General features: G+C 34.3%; 1 protein-coding gene and 2 long non-coding RNA genes across 8 annotated transcripts in view; 2 read left to right on the top strand and 1 right to left on the bottom strand.

Annotated features, from left to right (window-relative positions):
- The window catches only part of Pde1c (Phosphodiesterase 1c), a 923665-nt gene that overhangs the window by 657561 nt on the left and 240128 nt on the right, over positions 1–25976 (bottom strand). For all 6 annotated transcript variants that reach the window (XM_089239484.1, XM_089239482.1, XM_089239480.1 and 3 more), the window contains one exon: positions 49–115. In XM_089239484.1, coding sequence (XP_089095610.1) covers positions 49–115 — 67 coding nt within the window. The remainder of the gene's footprint in view (positions 1–48; positions 116–25976) is intronic.
- On the top strand, positions 12922–15518 carry LOC149080350 (uncharacterized). Its single transcript, XR_016193501.1, has 3 exons — positions 12922–13308; positions 15059–15178; positions 15278–15518. It is a non-coding gene; the product is annotated as an uncharacterized LOC149080350 (long non-coding RNA).
- On the top strand, positions 17130–22632 carry LOC149080349 (uncharacterized). Its single transcript, XR_016193563.1, has 2 exons — positions 17130–17207; positions 17659–22632. It is a non-coding gene; the product is annotated as an uncharacterized LOC149080349 (long non-coding RNA).

Here is a 25976-nt window from a genome sequence, read left to right as displayed (position 1 = left end):
ATTTTTCAAAACAATTCTTCATGTATAGTAAATCTAAAAGGCATATACCTTCAGGTACATAGATATGTGGGTCGGTATATAGAAAGATGTAGTGCTTGATATCCGTCTGTACAACCTACAAAAGAGAAAAACACATTCGTTGAATATCATAGGAAATTTGTATAAATTTGAGAAAAAAATTACTTCCGTATAGGAAATTCGAAAAAATAATTAATGTAATTCACAATATAGAAGTCCTCAAAAAGAATTAATCGTCATTGTGCCGTACCAATATTCTAATCAGGCTGAAGTGTGTATTTATCTATGTACACTGTTTTGAAAGGTCTGTGTCCTTTTCGGAATTTAGGTATTTTTTCTCGAATTTCTAGAAAAATACTGGATGAATCCCTTTGAAATTTCTGTCATATATACCTTATATTGGTACTCACCATTTCTGGAGTAAATTTAGTCACGAGTGCATTTAGGGAACCGACAAAAAAAATTAATTAAGAAAACATTGTACTAACTTTGTACAATCCGTCTGTGCATTTTCGTGAAAAAAGCATGTAATAAGCAAAGCAATACGTAAGAAGCACGTATATTTAAGAAAGCATAAATGTTTTTTTACAAAAATTCCAATTTTCATCCCATGAGTTTTGCTTATAATATGCCTAGTTTTCAACGCGTGTCGGATAACTTTCTATGAAAGGCAAAGCGCAAATTGAGCCGCGTGCAGCCTTCGAGACACGACGCAGGGCAGGCAGCACTCTGTTTTGCGGCCAACGGAAATCAAAAGGACAGCGCAAATTAAGACACGAGGTGACACTACGGTAATCGCGTGTACGCGCGCACTCGTCCGTGGTGCTGCTGACCCACAGAATTTCGTGTCGCACGTGCACGATTTTTCGTATTCGGTGTAGGGGTTTTTAAAAAAAAAACACCGTCATTTTGAGAGTTCGCATTCTCTTATGAAAAATGTTATTTAATATCAACATTATTTACATAAACACGGTATTATCAATTATTTCTTTAATTAATTCCTGAATTATTTGATTTCTTTCTGAATTTTTATTAAATATTCTTGTTCTTTCATGAGTTTTGACTTTTCATTGATGCACAGAATTTTCATTAATTGTGTGATTGTTTAAAAATTCTGAATTTTGATTAATTTTTATCCATCCAGAATTTTCATTAATTTTTGGAGAAAAAAAAATCCACTTCTATTTTTTAACCAGCCTATGAAACAATTTTTACTAAATTTCTGAAATAATTATTTAAATTCTGAGTAGAATAATTCTGAATAATCAAGAATTTAATGATTTCGAATAATCATTAAATTCTGAATTTAATTCCCAATATTATGATATTTCATCGATTGATGGAGGAATTCTTTTTTATCAAGTCTGAAATTTAATTATTAATTTCAATAATTCTGGTGTTTCATTAATTTAGTTATTTTGAGTGGCAACAGCGAACGCCGTAGGTTGCGTTTACTTGTCGCTCCGTAAATTTTCTTAATTTTTAGTAATTTTCTCGAAGTTTGGTGGCTAATTTTTTTATTAATAGGTTCAAGTAATTGTTGATGATTTAATTTATGTAAGTGTTTAAGCTCCTGTCATCTAATTACATCGTTTAATCATGCCGAAGTGTGACACGTGCTCGGATTCAATTGAGGTTTCCGATTCACTCAAATGTAGCGGGTGCCAACGAAGTTTCCATTTCACGTGTGGCGGATTCAGCGGTAAGGCTGCACGTAAACTGTCACAGGATAAACAGAGGAAATGGACTTGTGTAGCGTGTACGTCCTCTCCCAGGGATACTTTTGCTGGCGGTAGTGATTGCCCGAATATTTCGGATTTCTTGGAGAGGATTATGCAACAAAACACCGATCTCAAGGACTTCGTAACCAACAAGTTGGAAGAATTTAAGCAAGTGATCGATTTCAACAATGCTGTCATAAAAGACCTGAAGGACTCTATAATTCAGCTACAGAACAAAAATGAGGAATTGCAATCAAGGAATGAGATTCTCGCAACTGAAAATATGGAGATCAAATCCGAAATGAGGAAACTGCAATATGACATCACTGAGTTGAAGCAATATTCAAGGCGTACTAACATGAAGATTACTAATGTCCCGGAATCAGAAAATGAGAATCTGTCCCAGATCTTATCTAAGATCGAAGATTTGGCTGAATGTGAAATGATCAACAGTATAATGGTCGCTCACCGTGTGCCTAGTATGAATAAAGACAAACCTAAACCGATTATCGTTCAATTCTCGTCTAAGCTGGTGCGTGATCAGGTGTTGAAGAAACTGAAAGATAAAAAAGTAAGTGCATCACAAATCAATTCACGATTCTCTACTATCCCGGTATATTTCAATGAACATTTAACTCCTGAGCTGAAGAAGTTGTTTTTCCATGTACGAAAATTTAAAGCTGAGCATGACTATAAGTTTGGTTGGGTACGTGACGGCAAAATTTTTTTGCGAAAGAATGAATCATCCAGAGTCATACGAATAAACTCTGAAAAGGATTTACCTTCGATTTCTTAACTGATATAATAACTGAACCTGATTATGATTGTAAAATTATTACAGGTCTGGATGATATAAGTGCATTTTTTACGTCTTTACCAACCAAGTATAGTTTAAATATATTTCATACAAATATTCAGAGTTTGCGAGCTAACTATGATAATTTTTTAGCAGAATTTTCAGGTTGTTTGAACAAAATATCTTTATTAATTTTTTCTGAAATTTCGATTTATAGTAATGAAGTGAACTTGTATAATAAGTTGGATAATTTCAACTCGTTTTTCTGTTGCAGAGAAAATAGCAGGTCGGGGGGAATCGCAGTCTTTGTACGGAAAAATCTTATTTTTAATCAGATTAACCTTCTAAACGGTGAAGACTCATATATGAGTTCGAAGACAACTACCGTCATTTCGGCCTGAACTCATATATGAGTCCGAAGACAACTACTGTCATTTCGGCCTGAACTCATATATGAGTCCGAAGACAACTACCGTCATTTCGGCCTGAACTCATATATGAGTCCGAAGACAACTACTGTCATTTCGGCTCGAACTCATAAATGCGTTCGCCAGGAACCAGTTCCTTCCCCCATCTCATTGTACGGTTAGTGACAGGTACACAGTGTCGTCAAACCGCCCCTTCCTGCAACAATGTAGTCCTCTCCTCCCCAAACTCATCAATGTTTGAAAAGAAGAATAGCTTATTGAGAAAAGAAGGATTTCTTGGTTTGAAAAGGGCACAAATACCCACGTTGTAGTTGAAAAAAAGAAAGAAAGAAAAGAAAAAAGTTTACCAGTAAATAAGAGATTGTTAATTTATTTGACAAAAATATTTATCATTCGTATCTGTGAATATATATTCAACTCTATGAAATTTAACCACTGTTCTGAGGTTTATTCCGAATCCAATAATTCATTCATCATCCACGCAGAAAACTACAGCTTGTGCTAAGAGAACTAGTTATTAGTTCTTCCTCCAGTTATTACTAATTATATTTGTGCTAATTCACTCGTTAGTAGCTTGGTTAGGGCAGCGGTTCTCAACCGGTGCTCTGTGTGCATTTTCCAGGGCTCTGCGACCGGTCGAAGAAAATGAAATGAATAAACAAAATATGATAAATCAATTAAAATGAGAGGCCCACGGGGCTCCGTGAGTCAAAAAAAATAATAAATTAAGAACCGCTGGGTTAGGGTATCTTCGTGTATATTTTTTAACGAATATTCTATTTACCATTTGTTTTATGTACAATGATTCTTGTGTAATTTAATGTTTTACTAAAATTGACACCAAATTATTGACAGGTTTGAAAAGTTGAAATGAAGGCCCTGCTCTTTTGTCCCTCTTTGAGACCGATTGAGAGGCATGTTCTGGTTTGTTAGCCAATATTGTATGTATGTGTATACACAAAGCATACATTTCCCTTAAACATGCCAAGTGAAATCGACTGGGTGTTTAAAATTTTTGAGCTAGTTATTCAGCGACAATTTCCTAAGTTTTTATTTAAAAAAAAATCTTCTTTTTTTTTTCAATTTCATTCAGCGGAATCAACAGATGGGGCTAATTTGAAAACATTTATTTGAACCAAACATTCCAAGGCATTTGTAAAAACCTTGCTCGGTGGGGCAAAACACACTCGTTGTCTTCAGGTTTGCTTCGTATTGTTAAACGTGAAAGTATCCAATTGTTCAGGGAAATTAATTTTTTCACATTTTGTTCTGTATTTTTTTTTTCTTCGTGTTTTGCATTTATCTGGGTAATAATAGTGCCGCATTCACTCAGGAAGAAATTTCTGTCGCTGAAGCTTGGTGGTTTCGCCTCGACGATGATGATGACGTGATAGTCGAGCGGCTTCTTATATTTTTATGGGCCCCAGGGCAGCATGATGGAAAAAGGCTCCATGAAAGCTGTGATATCCTGTTCAAAGCTAATTTAACATTTTTTCACGCTGGAGAAATGGGTGCTTGACTTGTCATGAAAAAGATTTAGATTTCTGAATTAATTCGGGGGTGCTAATACTGGTGCTACAAAATAGTTTGGGTGATCGTGCACCAACCACACCCCTGGCTCCGACGCCGCTGCTTGCCATCAAAAGCCAGCAAAACAAATTCGAACAGAGCAAGAACTTTTTATATGATTTTTTTTGCGGCTTGCTCTATCCGTACTGAACTATAGTTTCGTGCCTTTCTGTACCCGGTTGACCTATTTTTCGGGTTGCTGAGATCCTACTGTATATTGCACAAAGGAACATCGAAGAAATACCTGAGGGAAACTATAAAAACTTAAAATTACTAGCGGAACCCAGAGTTGCGCGGAATACAATATGAGAAACATTAGACAAGATTTCTGGTACTGGAGACCTCATCATCATTGTGTCATCTTCTTCCCCCCCCCAGCCCTTCATGTCTATCTCCGCTTATGATCTATCGGTAGCAACATTGTCAAAGAAATACTGAAATTATGAGGAAAGAGCATACTCATATACATATATACTTATCGAGGGTATTATTATTAAGCTTTGTCCTGCTCAAATTGTTTTTTAGACAGTTTAATGTTATTCGGTAATACGTCGTTCTCGTTGGCATCGTTTCAAAAGCCGTCCGTTGAACAACGTTCTAAAGGGGGTTTCGCTCTTTTTTGCTTTGAATTATTATTATCTACTCTATAATATAAAATCACAAACTCGAAAAGGGCCCGTTTCTAAGCAACAGAAATTAGTGACGATTTTATGTAATGAAAATCTGTTACGTTTTCGGGTTACGGAAGTCGTATTGCCCATCGGGACTAAGTTATGTGTATGTATGTACCGAGAGGCTCCCAATTCCTACAGCAGGGGCCCCGTAGGATGGGATAGATAGCGAGCCCAAAACCAGCTTTTTCACGGGCCCCCTCTGTGGTTAATTTATAGTGTGAAAAATCAAAAAGTGATAAGAATCGTTCCAGCCCCTGTCAGCCCTGCACTTGTGGGTCATTGTATAATATACATAAATCACCAGTGCTCCCAACACACAGGGTTTTGGTACCTGGGAGTGGCATTGCACATATACCTTCATGGGGAAGTTGAAAGGTTTAATTTCCAGAGGTCCTTGATGGACCTCATTGTTTTCTTGCTGCTTTAAAACTGAAAAATTTCTGATAGCGGAAGCCCAAGATATATCCAGTCCCGAAAATCCGCGAATTCGGTCCGGAGTAATCGCGTGGGGCGCTGGATTTTATTCGTTGGTAAAATGAATGCAAATGAAAATTTTTCGTGGCAGTCGCAGCTGTGGACGTCGGAAAAGCCAGGGCCGTCATTTCAACTTTGACGGGCTCAGCTTTGACCAATGACGGGCCTGTTGGGGGCCCATGTGGAAATTGATAGGTTTCATTTTGGGGGCCGTGGATGAATCTCATTGTTTTCTTTTGTTTAACATTGTGGAACTTGCAACAGCTGAAGTCAGATATAAATATAGTCTGGGTCCCCCACTAAAAATTTGCGTACTGGGTACCCACTACTGTATGTGGGGCCCTGAATTTTATTATTTGTAAAATTAATAAAAATGAAAAATTTCCGTGGTCCCTCACAGGGGGGATGTCCGACAAGCATCCATGTCAGCCCCCCCCCCCCATGAAAAATTTGACAGGTTCCATTTCGGGGGCCGCTGGATGAATCTCATATTTTTTATTATTTGATAGTAAAATTTTCAACATCGGTAGCCCGAGATAAAGCCAGTTCGGGGGCCCCCCCACTAAAAGTATGCGAATTGATGACCCGGATAATTGGTTGGGAGCCCTGGATTTTATTCGTTGGTAAAAGGAGTACAAATGAAAATATTTCATAGCACTCGCAGCGGGGGATGACCGACAAGCTTTCAGGTCAGGGGCCCCATGTGGAAATTGACAGTATTAATTTTGGGGGCTATGGATGAATATCGTTATTTTCTGTGAAATTTTGCAACAGCGGAAGCCCGAGATCAAACCAGTCTGGGTCCCTCACTAAAATTCAGCGAATTGGAGTCTGGGGACCCTCATGGAGAAGTTTTCTGGGGTTACTTGATGAATCACATTTGTTTTTTGTTGCTTTATTAGTGTAAAATTCGCTTCCTCAGTAAGCTGGTGCTTTCACGTGTCCCTTTCCATAGCACTTTGATGAAGTGGGACGAAATAAACAGGATATGTTATGAAGAGGAAAAGGATGGGGGTTGGATGCCAAAGGCGGCAGAGGGGCAGAGCTCCCCCCCCCCGTAGTAATAGTATATTCTTATACAAGGTGCATGATGTCATTTTACTTGCGAACCAGTAAATCCAGACTCGTAAATACAGGTGCTTGAGTTTAAAAAAATCTCATCTCTGTTGTACTTTCAATTGTCTATTGTGTGCCAATACAACAGCTGTTTTATCGGACTTCTTAAAACTGGCTATTTTTCTAGTGCCCACAGTAGGTACAACAGATAAGTGTGCACAAAATGACCATGGTGCAACAAAAATAAATCCAAAATGAAAGAGAGAGAGAGAGAGAACTAGTGAACGCTTTTTCTCAGAAAAGGAACTTGTATTGTATCAAATAAATGCCGAGCCAAGTTGGCAAACCCCCTTTTTTTTTTGTCAAAATGGTTGATGCAAAGATGGAATGTCCTATTTTTTCTCCTTTGTGATGTCACTAATAGTTTTCTTTGTAAAGATTCGCGATCCCCAAAAAAAGGTTGAGGAGTGTAAACTTCCTAGAAAATGTGCAGAAATCTCTCTTGTGATAAGATTATCTGCCTTAGGCGGAGATAAACTTGGAAGTCTGAGGGGCACGGTCATTATTGCTGTGGGGGCAAGGTGATGATGATATCAATTCATATATACTCATATACATTATACTAGTGGACTTCACCTTTGACGCTGGGGGGCGCAATGCCCATGCCACCCCCCGTATGTCCGCCCATGTGATCTGCTATTTTTTAAATTCGAATTCAGCAGGCCCGTCATTTGGGGGGGGGGGGGGCAGGGAGGCCGGCTTTTGAAAATACACTAAAAATGGTATATATATATGTATATATACATACATTGAGTACATTTGCTTTGCCCCCATCCCCTGGAAAAAGTTGAAATGACGGCCTTGGAATTCAGTCATTTCCTTGGATTCCATGCCATTTTGCACAAAAATTAAAAAATACGAAACCATGATTCTCGAATAAAATGACTTCCCTCATTCAGTTTCTCGCTCAATAATCAGATAACTCAATAATTCTTTTTAAATAAAGTATTTCAACATTGACTATTGTTCATTTTGAGGCATATTTCTGGAAATTTTTCTGGATATTTTTGCAATATAAATGCGTTTTCTTTTTTTATCATATTTTTCATTTCTGACTTATTTCTGAATTCCGAAATGAACGATTTTTTCTTCTTTTTTTTCTCTGTGTATTTTCTCTCTAGGGAAATTTCCGCACTTTAAATACATATATAAATATATATATATATATATTTTAATTATGCGTATATTTTTCAATACTCCTACATATTCTGAGCCTTTAGGGCATATTAACGCATTTTTAAGGCACATATTTTTATATTTCATGCATATTTCGGCATTATAGTATGAGTATTTTTGCTTCTTTTTTTGATTTGCTGGAACATTCCAAAGCATAGTTTTTCATTTTTTATCTCTTGCAAATGCATATATATATTTTTTTTTTCAATTTTGCGTGCATTTTTCATTTTTGATGCCATAATTTGGGATAATTCGACAATGGTTTCAATTTTTCGCATATATACAACCTTTCCAAAAAATTAGAACACCCAGAAATTTACGAGAGCAGTTCATGAAATATTCAAGTTGGAAAGCGCAATTCAAGGTTGTAGCGCAAGTACATTTGTATAATTTGCATTTTCCTTCTCTATCATGAGCATATATGAGCTTTCATATCTTGAGCATATCGGTGGCAAAAAATTTGCACAAAGTAGATTAAACGCGTTGTAAAATACCAAATTAATTTTTTCCTCTTTGTTTTAAAAAATTAGAACACTCCGAAAGCTGTTTGAGAAAATTAGAACATTTGGCTTAAAACCTATTACTCTATTACATGAATATTTTCATGCAAATTTACGTCAACTTCATCGAATAAGTTTCATGTCTTTCCTCGTTATGTATGGAAACCTACAATCATTCAATCTTCGCAATACGGGTAGAAAAACGGGAAATTTCTGAAAAACGCAGAAATTACGCATGTATTTGCTAGGACAGTTGGGGGGGGGGGAGGCGCGTGCTGATATTGTACGAATACATTGTACTGTGGCCATCTTTGGTCTTGGCCATGGATTTTATGCATCAAGACATTGAATTTATGAGTGTCCGACACAGACCCGAATCGAGCCTCAGCCATAAATCCCATCTTCGCTATCGGCTCCCCGATAGCGATTTGCAATTGATCGGTTTTTATTAATTTATTTATTTTAGCTCGAGTCCGCAATCTCTTGATACGATTAGTAGCGGGTACAATCATCAGATATCACGAAACCATCGAAATATCGATGAGGTTTGATACACATTGGCGAATTCTTGATACTATCTGCGGTTTTCATCTTCAAACGAAGAAGTTGAAGACGTATGGTATGGAGAAATAAATTGCATTTTCCATCATGATTTTAACTCTTTCTTAGAAGCTATTACTTAATTGCTGCAACAATTCACATAGGTGGAAAGATGAAAATGTAAATTACAACCGTACCCTTAATTTGAGCTTTCCAACTTGAGATCTTCATGAACTGCTCTCGTAAATTTCTAGGGTGTTCTAATTTTTTTGAAAAAGACCGGGTATTTTTATTTCATGGTGTATTTCGACATTTTTAAAAATGCAGATTCATCTTTATTTTTAGTGCATGTTTTAGCGTCTAATCCGGGCTCTACTTACAACTTTCTTTCACGTTTTGAATTCCAGCGACTTTATTTACTTCGAGTATTTGTGTATTTAAAATTTTTTTCAGTATGTTACTTGCTTTCATGTATTTTTTTTTTTTTTTTTTTTTTTTTTGTAAAATGATTTAATGCACGAAATTTATATATTTCAGAGAGAATTATTTTATTATATTCCGATGCAAATGACTGTATATCTAATATGCGTATTCAATCTCACTAAACCTACGCTCATTTTCGAAATTAACTCCACGATCATAAAATATCATGAAAAAAAGACATGAATATTCAAAAACAATGTGAGTAAAGCAATGAGAAGCAGTTTTATACCCGAAAGTTTTGATAAATGAATTATTTAATGATATTCCTCGGTTGGGAAATAGCTGTAGTTTTGCTCAAATAGATTTGTAACAACTGATAAATATCAGTTGTTACAATGCCTTGCCTCAAATAGTAGTAATTCCAACAACACTGATTTAATCAACGCACATTATTTACGAAAAAGCTTTTCGATTTTCAAAAATAATTCACATTTTAGGTGAACCTCAAAATCGCGAGAACATACTTCAACACTATCAAATTTAAAAAATACAATTAAAATATTAAGGGGCATGGAATGCTTCTCGAGATTCAGAATATTTAGAGTGTTCAACTTGAAAATATTGGGACATTTTAAATACCTGGTGGATGGATTAGTAATTTCTTCTTAGTATACGTTCTGACATTCCGTTAGGGGCCGTTCAAGTATTACGTCATCATCGATGGGTGGGGGGGGGGTTTCCGGTTTGCTGACTTTTGATGACAAGGGGGGAGTTTGGATAATGCTTACGTCATCAACCACCATTTATGAAAATATGAGTTAGGAATCAGAGGGGGCAGAGCTGATGACGAAATTTTGCTGACAAGGGGGGGGGGTCAAAAATGGCTAAAATTTGCTTACGTAATACTTCTTTGTAATTTAGAAATCTTTGTAAAATCTTTGTAATTTAGAATTTGACGGTTCCATGATCACTTATGCCGATGATTCTGTTTTAATGTATTCGTGTGATGATCTTGACAGACTGAAGAATCATATTAACCACTATCTAATATTAATTCAAAAATGGTTCTATGCTAATGATTTAAAATTAAATTTACAGAAGACAAAATACGTTAATTTCAATCTTATGCAATCTGATTTACATCTTAATCTAAAATTTCATACCCTCGCTTGTGATTTTCAACCTCATTGTCATTGCGATGCAATTCAAGAAGTAAATAGTATTAAATACTTGGGTTTAAATGTAGACAGCAATTTAAAATGGAAATCTCATGTTCATGAACTACTTAAAAAACTCCGTTTTGTTTTATATAATTTTTATTATATAAGTAAGAAAGTTTCCGCTAATTTCTTAAAAGACCTTTACTATGCTTGGTTTTATTCACTTATAAATTATGGTGTAATTATATGGGGTGGTGATTATAAAACTAATTTATTGCCTTTATTTTCAATACAAAAAAGAGTTTTCAAAACTTTGAATCGGGGTCAGCCTCATTCCTCTACAATTTTTAGAAATCTTAATCTACTTCCTTTACGCCATAATGCTATTTTTCGTATTATTCTGTTCTTAAACCGTAATAAAGGCTTATGCAGTTTAAAAGATAATGTTTCCGAGCGTAGACCTCATATGATTTACCGTATTCCTACTTTTAGGAAAGAAATTTTTCGTAAACATTTTTATTATTTAGCTCCGAAATTATATAATTCACTACCGCTAGAAATACAAAATATGCCCACACACGCGGCATTTAAAAAATCATTATTCAAATTATTAATTTCAATAGACGATGTAGACTCTTATTTTGACCTTTAGGAGGAGCAATAAAATTTATTCAATTTAGCTTTGCCACTTTAATTATGTATATTTTTTCAATAAAAAAAAAATTGTTCTTGTTTGTGTTTGTCTATGTATGTGCGAGTTTAATTTTTTTCCTCATATATTTTTTATCTATAATGTTTTGTTTTATTTTACATTTCTCGCCATGCATTAAGAACTTTGTCTTTCTTTGTGTTGTGTACGTTTTTTCGTTCTTATTTTTTTTTTTTTATCTTTACGTATTTTTTTATTTGACAGTGATAATTTTGTCTCTTTTATGTTGTATATCTGTCTATTTTTTTTTCTTTAATGTTTCTGTTCATGTCGTATGTTTTTAGATATTTTATTCATTAATTATGTAAATTTTCAATCATCCGTACAGGCATCACAGCCTCTGGATGATAAATATGTTTTGTTTTGTTTAAACTAATCTAAATCTCTGTATGTTGTAAATAAATAAATTGATTTGATTTGATTTTATTAAATATGAGTTTTCAGTTTTGGAATTATTTATAAATTTTAAATTAGGTTATCAATCCTTTCAGTTGTTTTGACTTTTCACAAGTTCCAATTTTTCATTCAGTATGGGATTATTTTCCATTAATTCCAATTTCTATTAATTATATAATGATGCATAATAATCTTTATTTAATTTTATTAATTGCGTGATTCATTCTAAATTTTTAATTTTTGTAAATTCTGAATTTACTTTTATTTTCATAATTCCTGAATTTCCATTAATTTGTATAAATCCACCTTTAGTTTTTTTAAATTACGGAATAATTTTTCTTTACTTCTGAATTTTCATTAATTATATTTCATCAATCAAGGAATAATTTATCAAAAAAATCAGAATTTTTCCAATAGTTTTTAATTATTCACTAATTTCGAATTGTCATCAATCCTGATTTTTTATTATTTTTTGTTCACGTTTTTATATATGGTATTTTAATAGACATTTTTCAGCATTCCAGTACTTTGTATTTTAAATTAATGTTATGTCTTCATTTTAATGCTTACTTTAATGACCAATATATAATATCCAGGCTCTGGGATCCTCCCAAATGCCAAGGTTCCGGGCCACACGAAATCGTTTTTTTCCGAAAACGCTCGTCCACTCGCGTCCAGAGTCCACTCCACGAATGAACTGTGCTCCAATATACGTATCCTCTCGCTACTCGTGGGTAGAACTCCTTAATACATGAAGGCGTCTTACTCGTGGGGCGTGTTGACGTCATCGTGCTCGGATCCCGCCCACTCGCAAAAGCTGCACGCGACTCAATTAGCGCTTAGCCTAAGGAAAGGTGCAAATTGAGCCGCGTGCGCCATTCGCGACGTGACTCAGAGCAGCTCTCGGTTTTGCAGCCTACGGAAATCGAGGTTAGGCTGGGACCTGACTACGGCGCGGTTGAGGTTGGGGGGGAAGGCATCATCTATAGTTTTATTCTGTCAACGCACAGATACAACTGCAACCGCAGAGCGCGGTTTTTTCAACCGAGAAAATCCACATTTTTTGGGACGGTTGGGGTAACCGGAAAGCTGCCATCATGTATTGCAAAGGCTTCAGCTCCCTGAAGACGGTTCGGCTGGACCCGCGGTTGCTCTCTTCCATTGTCTATTAAGTGGTTTGACAAGGAGGGTGAAGGGATTTCGGATGCACTGGGGGTGAACAATCCCGCTGTCCTTAGAACCAGTTTTTTCCTTACGCGCGCTGTTTGTCGTTATTTAACGAAAAAGGGAAAATTTCCGCACTCCCCGCTCGCCTTTCCCTAAATAAGGAAATTATTTTTTCCTTGTATAACAACAACGATAACGACAACGAAGCCCCTCTCGTTAGCTCGTAACGACAACTTTTTCTCTGTAATGGCGGCGCGATGTGTGCTTGGATGGAAGATATATGTTCGATTCAAACAATTCTCCTCCTGTTTTTCCGCGAGATTAATGCTTGATACACGCATTTAATGTAAAAAAAATATATTTAGGCTAAACGAAAAATACAGCCAGCTATGCGAGGAGCTTGAGCCAAAGACGAAGGCAAGAGTTGCTGTTGAGTGGAAGGTAGGCTAACTTATGATATGAAATCCATTTTTTTTATTTTTCTTTACATGACATTTTAAATGAATATTGATGCTTTATACATACTCGAGGCTTTGGGAGAAAAAATCCTACCGACCGACCTCGTATAATATGTACTCACAGGGCCGTAACTAGGATTTTTGCTCCCCGGGGCAAACATAATTTTTCCGCCTCTGCAACTTTAAAATTCGACAATTTTACAACGGTGTTTTTTGTTCCCACCTAAAATTGCCATCCCCCTAAATTTTGCTGCCCGAGGCGATTGTCCCCCCCCCCCCACTCCCCAGTTCCGGCTCTATGTACAGATAGGGAGATGATCATGTATGCAAGCTATATTCATGTTAATTCGTTCATATATATATAAACATGTATCATGATAATGAATTATGTTTGGACTATATTGATAAGGTCACATTTTATATTTCTGTGTTAGCACATATTTTCGTGCCATCTAAAGAGTATCGTAGACCAGCACCAACTATCTCTAGGAGGTGCTGCATAGACCCCCCGGGCCGAGTAATTTTTCTGAGCCCTCCCCCCTCCAGAATTAGAAATACCTGACCAATTACATACTTCTGTCAAAAATTGCACGCAAATCCTCATTTGCACTACCAAACCACACATGCACCATGTCCACATTCTCTGCAGAACTTGTAAGCATTAAATTACTGCAGCACTCTTAGTGATAGGTTGGTTGCAGACACAGATTGAAAAATTTTCAATATTATCAGTTATGTATTAAATCTTTCGATATACTGTACAGTACAATCAGAGATGCAGACATGAAAACATTGAGGGGGCTGAAACTTGCTGGTTGTCCCGTATATATGTGACTCGAGTACGTATGCAGGAGGGGGGGAGGTGTAGTGCATTGTTTTTTCAGAAATTATTTGGGGGGCTCAGTCCTCTTTTAAAATTTATTGGGGGGGGGGGGGGCTCGCATGTCCTCAGCCCCTAGGTTCCGGCACCTATGAATACAATATAATATATGTCATTTGCATTAAACAATGTATTTAAAATTGGCTTGACAATTTTGTTTTATGAACTTCAAATCACTGTCGCCAGTTCAAATCACTGGCGGAGAAGGATTTAAAGTTTGGGGTCCTTCAGATGATTTCCCCCAAGAGATATAAGCATAAATCATAATAAATTATAAAGAACGAATTCTTGATATTAATGGGCCTGTAGAGAAATTTCAGAAAATAATTGTACTACTGTGTCATACTCATTAAGTAGGAACACTGTTACAAGTGTTCAATGTAGTTGTTCAAATTGTACAATTGACACTTGAGGGTAGGTTATTCATTAGTAATTGCTCCTAGGTGTATTTTTTCTCCTGTTATGTATATATATAATCTGTTCACAGAACAGATTGACCCTTAATACAGTACTTAGAGCACAAAAATTCAAACACATATCATCGCTTTCAATATCAAAAATAGATGGTAGTAAGTCGAGCATGAAACATGCATTCCTTATATATTGCAATTAATTTGCTAAGGACACAAAAACTTATGTATACACATAACACTTTCCAAGGCATGTCAATTAGAAATTCCTCAGAACTTGTATATGTGGTTTAGTAGTACTAGCAGTTTGTTGGGAAATTGTTTTAGTTGACAACTAACATATTTTATTCCATCACACCGCTGATACATTGAAATATGGTACTATTTGGTACTATTATTTATATATTGGTACTTTGTTATATACTATTTGAAATGCTTATTAGGTTCTTGACCATTTGCTGAAACGAGAGTCGCAAAATGAAGACATTACATGCCTGTTGAAGACAAATCGGTGCTCATGAAGTGTACTTATGTACTGATGGATTAAACCATAGATACCGCAGGTAAGTTGAATCTTTTTCATTTTTATCTTTGGAATTTTTTATGGCGTGCACGAAGTTCAATACTCAAAACTATCATACAATTTACCCTTTTCATTTCAGGTAAAAACGTTGAATGCAATGACACAAGTTATGGCTTACGAGTGTAAAACTAGAAATTTTTGTTTTTCAAGCAACTCATTTAACCAGCACCTATATGTATATTCATACACAGCCGCAATCATACATGTGTATGAAATACTGTTCACACATTTATCTAATAAATTTATCCATGATCATAAGCAAAAAATGAGTGTTTTCTTTGTGATTATAATTAGAAAAAATGTTTATGAATGTTACATTTTTGTACTACAATAAATTTGAGAATTAGTTGCATAGAAAATGGTTTTCTATGCAAAGATTTAAACAGCTCAGTGGAATGAAGTGTTTTGATTTTGATTTATCTGAACCAGAGTTATATAATTTACTTTTTATTAAATGCAGCTGAAATCACAAAACGAATAATAACCTTCCCATTTAGAATGACTTATTTTTGTCGACTCATCAAAATTTTCTGTCCAAAGCGTTTCCCTGCTTAGTTTCTCATGAGTGTTTCTTTAAAAACAAGCGGGATTCACTGCAGTTGATAAAAAATTTAATAAAACGATTGGAAAGAAATTAAAATTTTATTGCGAGATATGGTGAATGACATGGTTCTAGTAATATTGAAATATATAGTATCAAATATTTGCCGAACATGTATATGGGGCAAATAGCTACAGTTCCAACATGTCAAGACCTGATGGAAGAATAAGAAATCTCAATACATTTTCCTAAGTGAGAATCGTTATAACATTAAGACATGAGCGTTAAATTCATAGAGCTGGAAAATCAATATTTTTCCCCCATGATTGAGCATGATACTTGCTGTATTAACCTCTATGATGTAATGTCATGAGAAATTAAAATTATAATCTTTCAGAAAAATTGTAATTTATATAAAATTTCTATTAAAAAAACTTGAATTGTCTCTAAAACAAATTTATACGTCCAGTAAGAAAATTATTAAAATATCTTATAAGTTATTAAAAATTCGAGGAAACTTGTGCGCAATCTAACGTAAAAAAAAGAAAAACATTACGCGAAATTAAAGTAAATAAAGCAATCGTTGCCACAAATGTTGACGAAATATTGATTTTTAATACGTAGTAGTAGTTGTAAACTTTTTACTTTACGTTGATTGGTTGAATAGTGAACTGAACCGTAGAAAAGAACGAATGAACCGAAAGACCGGTTTTTCCCTCCGCAACCCGTCACGTGATCCTAAGGACAATGCTCAACGCAAAGGGGAGAGTGCCGCTTAAGGAATTTTCCTTAGCACGTTCCTTACGATAGTTCCTTATCTAACGACAAGCGCGGAACGGGCGTTATATAAGGAAAGTGGGATTGTTTACCCCCTGGGCCCCATGATCATGTAATAGAGGGACTTCAGATATGATAATGATCATATTTATGCTCTCGCTTCATTAATTATCTTATCTGGACCTTCATTTGTTCATTATTATCCCTTTTAGATGTACTGAAACAATGATACATGGAGTCTGTACAAACACAATTATATTTTGATCCTTTAATATTCTCATATTTTTCTTAAGATGTATGTAGGACGTAAGAGAAAATAATTTAATAAAGCTTACAAACTTTTTATTTGAACGAAATTATGAAAGAAAAGGTAACTTTTATGGATTATGAATTCTTTATCCATGCAATGGAACATTCTTAGAGAAAAAAGGCAGGTTGGCAAATAGAGAAAATGGGAATTAAATCGCTATATTTATACGGATGCTTATTTCTCGAAAATCATTAGATGGATTCTTAAAATGTTTCGTGTGCCTTCACGTATTTATTTTTCATTTAGATGGAAAAATATTTCTTATTTTTGCAAAGCAGATATTTGTGAGTGCATGAATATATAAAGACATTTTTACTAGCGTTTTAGAAGACTGGGAACAAGTAGTTTACAAAATCATATTCCGAGGATGTCTTTTTTCGGGTAAGAAAATTTTTTTCTTGTAAATACTGTGAAAATCTAATGTAATGATACTATACTCTGGTTTGATGAAATTTTCATAATGTATCCATCTATAATAATATGGATCTTTCTCTTTTTCCATAATATACCATATATTAATTTTCTTTTTGAGGTTTCAGTAGTAAGTAGTCTTTATTTTTAGTAGATTCATCGGTGTTCTACTTTTTAAGTTTTTCTCAAAAATCCTCATTGTTCGGACTGAATAATTTTTACTTCAATATATATCACATCAAACTCGTTCTTTTTTTTGTCAATTGACTACTTATAATTGAATTCAGATGAAGTTGATATTCCACACAGGAAGTTCAACTCCGATATTACAGTACTATACCATTTATTCCAAATTTCATGATTTTTTTAATTGATTAAAAAATATATCTGAGTATAGTTTTTTTCCATTTTTCCAAATCAGACTTAGATTTAGAGTAACGAAAGAAACGTACAGCTAATCTAACTGATGATGACGGTGAAGAACTCATCGCCACAACATCAAAACCGAAAAAAGCCGGAGCTAAAAAGAGAACCTCGAGTGAAGAACCGAAGAAAACCTCAAAAAAGAAACCATCGCCGACATACGATGTGATTTTGGTAGATGATGGATATGATGAACAGAAGTTGATCACGCCTTTTGCTGTGTATTGCGGAAAGGGAATTTCAATTGAAGTAAAAGAATTTCGAGGTACGTGGTATATGTGCTTCTGTCGTGTTACGAGTGATAATGCTGCTTTGAAGCATTTCAATATTGCAATTGATCAAGTCCCCCTGTTAAAAAAGGGAGTAGATACTGTTTACCATCATTTGAAAGATTGATGACATAGCATCTGACTCTTGGTGTGGTGCATAATAATGGAGTTTGTGGAAAAATCATCAGCATTTAAGGGTTGGAGTAAGACATATACATACAAAATCACTGGCAATAGTATCATCGATCCTTTATTTTCTTTGAATAATGTACGAAGTTCTCTTCATGATCTATTCTCTAAAAATTCACTATCATTAAGACTTCGTTTTATTATTTGCTTATCCATTACTTTTATGAAATACATTGGCGATGAACTAAGACAACGAGATTTTTATTTTTGCTCTTTCGCAGAACGTTTGACATCTTCTTTCGAAATTGATGAAAAATTAGATTCCGCTTATAACAAAATCATAAACTCAATAGAGAACTTTACAAGGTTTGGAAGTGGGTGGGTTATAAAGACTATCAAACATATTGACATACATACAGGAAAATATAATAGTACTAGTGGTGGATGCTATAAAGTAAAATTGCCAAAAAAACTACAAAATAAAAAATGCATACTCAACATAAAATGTGAAGATGATCTTTGCTTCATTTACTGCATTTTAGCAAAGCTGTTTCCTGTTTCTTCTCATAAAAATGATGTGAATTCGTATAAGAAGTATATCAAACTCTTAAATACAAATAATATAGTTTTTCCTATGGCAATTGACAAAATTCCTTATTTTGAAAATAAAAATAATTTTTCTATAAATGTTTTCGCTTATGATAGTGAGATTTTTCCTATTTATATAAGTAAGAAGGAGACAGCAAATGTAGTTGATTTACTGTATTTTGAAAATCACTACTACTTAATAAAAATTTTTAATCGATTAATGAACACAAAAAATGGTATTCACCATTTTTGCAAAAACTGTCTTATCGGCTTCCAAAGAAAGAAAACGTTGTTTAGCCATAGAGAAATTTGTTTAAACAGAAAGTTTCAAAAACTCTCCATGCCAAACAAAAACGATTCTAAACTTTTTTTCAAATCAACTGAAAAAATGGTCGAGCACGAGTTTTCCGTATTTGCCGACTTTGAATGTTACACGCAAAAAAGTCTATATGATGATAAAAAACAGGATCTGACTGTGAGCTCTACGCAAGAAATAGAAACCCACTGTCCGATTTCATATGCTCTAGTAGTAGTAAATAACAAAAATAAAATTCTCTATCATGCAGACTATGTAGGAAAGGATGCTGTCCAGCATTTTCTTGTTTTACTCAATAAAATTGCGGAAATCATTTTAAAAAATGTTCCTATCAATGAATTAACTTTAATGCATACAAATCTGAACGAATGTCACATATGTAAAAAAACATTCATTCGTGGAGAAATGAGAGTTTTACAGGGAGTATGAGTAATGAGAGTACAGGGGAGTTTTGTGGGCTCGCCCACCAAACATGCAACCTCCAATTTCGAAATAAGTATTTTGTTCCAGTGATAATGCATAACGGATCTGGTTATGATTCACACTTAATACTAAAACATTTGTCTAGGAAAGTAGCAAATGTTAATATGGAAAAATTTACAACATTTTCTCTGGATAGAATAAAATTTCTCGATAGTTTCAATTTTCTCAGCGCATCATTATCTACTCTTGTTCATAATTTAAATATAAGTAGTTATGAATTCCCTATTTTCAATATGTTTTTGGTGAAAGTGCATATTGCCATCTTTTAAGGCAAAAGGGGATATTTCCATACAGTTACTTTGACTCACAAGTAGTTTTAAATGAAAAACATTTGCCAGAAAAAAATAAGTTTTATAATATTTTGACTAGAAAATCAATAACTGATGTTGAATATAAACATGCTCATCTAATATGGAAATACTACCAATGTAAAACTTTTGAGGACTATCTACATTTGTATCAAATGACTGATGTTTTACTGTTAGCCGATGTTTTTAATAGTTTCAGAAAATTGTCATATAAATATTATGAAATCGATCCCATATATTTTCTTACAGCAGCGGATTTGTCATTTAATGCAGGATTAAAAAAAACTGAAGTGAAATTAGAACTTCTAACGGACGTTGATATGTATCTTTTCATAGAATCGGGCATACGTGGAGGAATCAGCTACGTTAACAAACGGTTTGCAAAAGCCAATAATCCATACATTGATGGTTATGATGACGAAAAACCTAACAGTTATATCATGTCCATCGACGCGAATAACTTATACGGAATAGTTATGACTGATTTTCTTCCAATAGATAATTTTAAATGGCTTTCTAACCGTGAAATTCAAAAACTGGATGTAACGAAGATTTCAGATAACAGTGAAACTGGCTATTTTCTTGAGGTTGATCTTATTTATCCCGCTTCTATTCATAAGAAAACTGACGACTTTCCATTAGTTGCAGAACATTTAGTGATAAGTTATGATATGATTTCCCCGTATCAAAAACGAATCATGAAACAATTGGGTCTTAAATTTAATAAGGGGGTGAAAAAGTTAATACCTAATTTGTTCGACAAACAAAAATACGTTGTTCACTATCGTAATCTAAAGTACTACCTTCAACAGGGGTTGAAAATCAAAAAAATACATAGAGCTTTGTCTTTTAGACAAACTCCATGGTTAAAGGATTACATTTTATTCAATAATGATAAACGTATAGAAGCAAATAACGAATTTGATAGATCTTTTTTCAAACTGCTCAACAATTCTTTTTTTGGTAAATCGTGTGAAAATGTCAGAAAACGTGTTAATGTAAAGACCGCAGTAACCAAAGTTCAGTGTCAGAGATATATGTCAAATCCTGCTTTAGAATATTTTGAAAGCATAAATGGCAATTTCGTAATTTTTAAGTTGAAGAAAACTAATCTTTTGTTAAATAAACCCATATATGTCGGTTTTACTGTACTAGAACTTAGCAAATTGCATATGTATAAAGCATATTACGACTATTTCAAAAACTTTTATGACGAAAAATGTTCTCTAATTTACACTGACACCGATTCACTTTTATTACACATCCATACGCGTGATCTTTATACTGATTTGAAGAATCATTTCAGTCACTTTATGGATACTAGCAACTATCCTACCAATCATCAATTGTACAGCAAGACTAATACAGGAAAATTAGGATGTTTCAAAGACGAAACAAAATCAGTACCAATTAAAGAAGTGTGCGCTATCAAACCCAAGATGTACTCATACATTTTTGGGAACACAAATAAAAAGACTGCAAAAGGCATTAAAAAAAACGTTGTTGAAAACATTTCGCATCAGATGTACAAAGATGTATTATTCTCAGATTTATTGTTGCATCATTCACAAACTCTTATCAGAAGTCGGAAACATAAACTGTCAACGATAATTCAAAATAAAATGTCCTTAACTCCTTACTATGATAAAAAATTTATCGATGACAATGGAATAACCGTTAAGTCATTTGGTCATTACTTACTACGAGACTCTTAATTCTTGTTTTCTGTATCCATTACCCTCGAGTGAAGAAAGTATTATATTCTTCATGATATGGAGGTGAAAGAATGGAAGATGAACAGCGTAGATATTACCCAAAATGTAGTGGTTTGGGTGTATTTGTACCACATTTTGAGTATAACTATGTTGTTAATATCTTTTATTTATTTTATCTTTATATTACAGTCGTTGCTCGTTTCTATTAACTTCGGGGGAAGGGGGGAATGGAATAGAAGATAAAAAATTCGAATATTACTTAAAACGTGATACAATATACCCAACAAAAAAAATCATGGTTTGAGTATACTTATTTTCTATTAATTCATCTTCTTTGCACCAAGTCAATGCTGGAATGAAATTTGAGGTTTATAAAATCCAGCGACGAGTGAATAGTGAGAACATTTTGTGCCAAATGTTATTATTACTATTTATAATCTTTTAAAGAAAATGGAGGTGAAACAACGTCTGAACAATGTTTCAGCACATGCAACTGTTTTGTTATTACAGTAGATTCTCAATAGCCTGCCTGTTCCTAATCTGACGTTCTTTTGTTGTTTTTTTTTTTGGGGGGGGGGGATCCTTCGAGCATAGAAGAGGAAAACATGTCGCTGCTTGTCTTTGCATAGAAGTTTATGCAACACGATAACCTAGGATCCCTTATAATTGCCATCTTTTTCATTAATTATTAATTTTAGACCCCAGGAAACCACCCGGGGATCTCGCTGGAGTACCGACTCAGATCAGTATTGGTTCGATAAGTCTAGCAGTTGGGGGTCCTCGGCTGTTGGATGAGAACGGAAACCAGAGGTCGGGTTGACGTCCAATCCGAATCCTAGTTTCACCTGTATGAGGATTCTAGAATCCACTGTGTTACATGCATTTCCCCGTGGTAGGGCTCCTCGTTTGTGTCAGATTATCGGGAGTCTACTGTAAAATATATTTTTCCTAAAAAAATAATCAGAGAAAAATTAGTCTGGATTATATTTCAAGTTTATCTTATTCATTGTGAGTTATCATATAAATTGGAGAACTGTTGCTCGTATCAATAATTATTTATTATTTGGAAATACTGAAGCAATTTCTGATTGTATTTGTTGGGATAAATGATCTTGTATTTCTACTTGTTCCCGGTCTTCAGAATAAAGAACTTGAATGATTGCACTTTTTGTTGTGTGTCTATTTTTTTCTTCAGTTGTATATTTTACTATATTAATACTTACTCTCTCTCCAAGTTAATGAACTTAGAAATCATCTACTTCAGTTTTTCTTCATAAAGAAATGACAAGAAAAAAAAATATGCGTACAAAATATTTTGTGAAATAACTTTTATTGTTTGAACATTTCAGACATTTCAGACATTTTGTACATTTTTTTTTTGTTGACGATCAATTCAAAACCATTTGAAACTTTTATTTGCACATATTTTTCAGTTTTATCGAGTGAAAATTCGACTGCATTTCTATTCGTAATCAACTTGATATTTTCATTTAAAGCTTCAAAAAATGATAATTTTGAGAATTCTTCTTTGACGTACTTAACCGGAATCATGAAATTTGGAACCAGAAAACTACGTTTGTCCACTAGGACTATTGACTGAAATATTGCTCACTAACATCACTCCCCGTAGACCTAAACTTGAACGTTGATGTGGAATTTATGATTGCGTCTTTCACAGGTAAATGCAACATGTATAGCAGTTTATCGGCATGCTCAACAGTAATCTTTATCTCATAGTCTTTTGGAATAGTCACAATTACTTCAGTATCTTTAATTTGAAACGATACCAGATTAGTATTAGCTGTATGCAAAATTCGTTGATTAATAGTGTCCACATCAGGAGAAATGAATATTTGATATTCTCTAACATCAGGTTCATCTATCTCCTCTGTGAACGAAACCTGATATTTTGAATTACTTTCAGTAATATTGTGCCATGATTTTGGAAAAATGGCATCAGTGAGCGCACATTTCCAATCACCTTCTAAATGTAACGGAGTGAACAATTTTGTCACAAAATGACTCTGTGTATTTTGTGGAAACAAATCATTATTAGCATTGCTTGCAAGTGTCACAAAAAATTGATTTTTCATTTTTTCAAAGCCGTTGCTTCAATCCAAGAATTGAACTTAGGTCCGAAACCATGCCACTGGACGAGATACTGTTTGCGTTTACCAACTCCACGTGATTTTAATATTTTTTCAATTTTCCAAAATGCATTTGAAGGTTTTGTCACTCTTTGTAATTCGAACTCATAGAAGCGTCCAATCAATGGTTCACCTTTCAAATCTATTAAATCATACGTCGGTGGTTGAGTTTTATATCGTGATTTGATTAAAAAAATTTCATGTGTCCAATGGGGTAGATAAGATTTATGAAAAACTTTCCGCGTTTTCGATATTCTAACCTGATCGTTTATATTCAACTTAAATTTAGTGTTTGCATTAGAACCATATAATTTCTTAAATATTGTCGAATGATGGATTTTTTTAATTTTTGACGGAGCAAAACCTGTGCTGCGATTTATAGAATCATTGATAGATTTGACTAAGGCGGGTAAAAAGTCAATGTATTTATATTTTGAAGTGTGAGTGAAAATCCGATATATTTTTTCCTTAATTTGGCGGATTTTTCTTTCTGCTAAAGAAGCTTTATTCAGAGATTGAGTTCCATAATGATGAACACCATAACTTTTAAAAAAACTTTGCAATTGTCGATTAAAAAATTCCGTTCCGTGATCAGTATGAAGTTTCTGACACTTCTCTCGTTTAAAAAGTGTTTTGAATCCTTCTAAAACCTGTTCTTGTGTTTTATTTTTGAGCGCATGAACAAAAAGTTTTCTTCGAAACTTTAACAAACGACTAACAAATATTTTATTCCTTTGTTTTCACGTGAATATTTTTTCATTTCCATCAAATCAGCTTGCCATAACTCATTCGGTCCTAGAGCTATAGTTCGTCTTGTGGGAAACCGATATCTCACTGGTTTATGGAGTGTATACACATCCTGACTCATCAACCAATCTTTCGCTTTCCGTTGAGAAATTCTTGCTTGCTCAGCTAATTTTCTTACACCTCCAAATGACGCCGGGCTTTCAAAATTATAGTAGATTTTTTCTAATAGTTTGACCATTGTGCACCAGCAGGTTCGTGACTTCTACTCCGTTCTCTGCGGCTTACCAATTTATGTTCTTTTCTCTTAAATTTATTTTCTCGTGAGGGTGTGAAATAACCTTCAGGAAAATTTACTGAACTTACATGGCCTTCAGGGGAGGTCTTTTTTGATAGTGTTACCAGGCTTTTCCCCCGAATCTGTATAGGAGACGTATGTGCGAAACTTCTTTTTAGTACTTCATTTTGTATCCATTCCAAAGTAATTCCAGTCTTGATCAGTTCTTGAAAAAACAAATTAAAGCCCGGGGGCCAATTTATGTTCTTTCGGTTTCTCAACATAAATGAAAATATATCAATCACATGACTTCCTGGTAGCAAATCTCCATTTATAATCAACTGACCCTGTTTGTTCCAAAATAGATTAGCTTGCTTCATTTTATCTATAAGAGCCGGAACGAATTTTCTGGTTGTTTGTGGAATTGAAAGCAATATTTGTTGTACCATTGGATCTTCATCAACTAATTCGGCAGAATTTCTTATTGGAATAGCTTCTTCCTTCGATTCATCAGATGACTTTTCAATAGAAACTTTAACGGGCTCATACGGCGTGTGAACTAGTCTTTTGTTTTTTGATACCATGTTATTAAGTATCTTAACCTTAACATCATCTGCCATGTGATTAGTATTCAAAAGAGATTCGATTTCATCTTCCGTTCGTGATTCTTCAGAAATTTGCATACGTCGTGGTAACAAATATTGTTCTGGGACTGAAGCCATTTTTTGAGCCATTTTTTATCGTTGGAAAAGACTTCCTAATGCGCTGATTACAGTTGGAATCAAATATGGTAAAAATGCACCTCCGGTATGATTTGTTAGCAACTGTTTCTTGACAGTGTCTGAAACTTTTTTGTCAGCGAGCTTTCTAATCACCGTCTTATATTTCTTAAGCTTTGAGATATTTTTGCTTTTCCAACATTCCCGTTCAGGGTATTTAAACATATTTCACATATACAATTTAACTGTGATCCAGTGAGCGTTTTCAGTATAGCGCGACGTTGAGATGGATTTGCTTTTTGTAAAAATGCCAACATATGATAATTCTTACGTATTGACTTCATGCTGAAGGAACATACACCCAATAAACACCATCAAAATCGGGAAAGCATGAATCTCTTAAACGAAAGGTTTTGTTGCTTAACGGATGACAATCGATCAACAAATGCCCATATGGATTCTCTGTCGCTTTTTTATAAGCATCAATAAAGTACTTAGATTTACTTGGAAACATTTGTCGCGACAAACATTGAATTTGACTCGAATCTCTGTTGTTTCCGAATAAAATAAGATAATGAGTGTTAAGAGTGATGTTTCTAAATATCTTATTTTTAGGAAACA

The sequence above is a fragment of the Pholcus phalangioides genome, unplaced genomic scaffold (assembly GCF_987345545.1).
Source record: "Pholcus phalangioides strain wild (caught in Gottingen) unplaced genomic scaffold, Ppha-v1.0 ptg000011l_1, whole genome shotgun sequence".
Taxonomy (NCBI): domain Eukaryota; kingdom Metazoa; phylum Arthropoda; class Arachnida; order Araneae; family Pholcidae; genus Pholcus; species Pholcus phalangioides.
The sequence above is the reverse complement of the archived record's forward strand: the minus strand, read 5'-3'. Positions and strand labels throughout refer to the sequence as shown.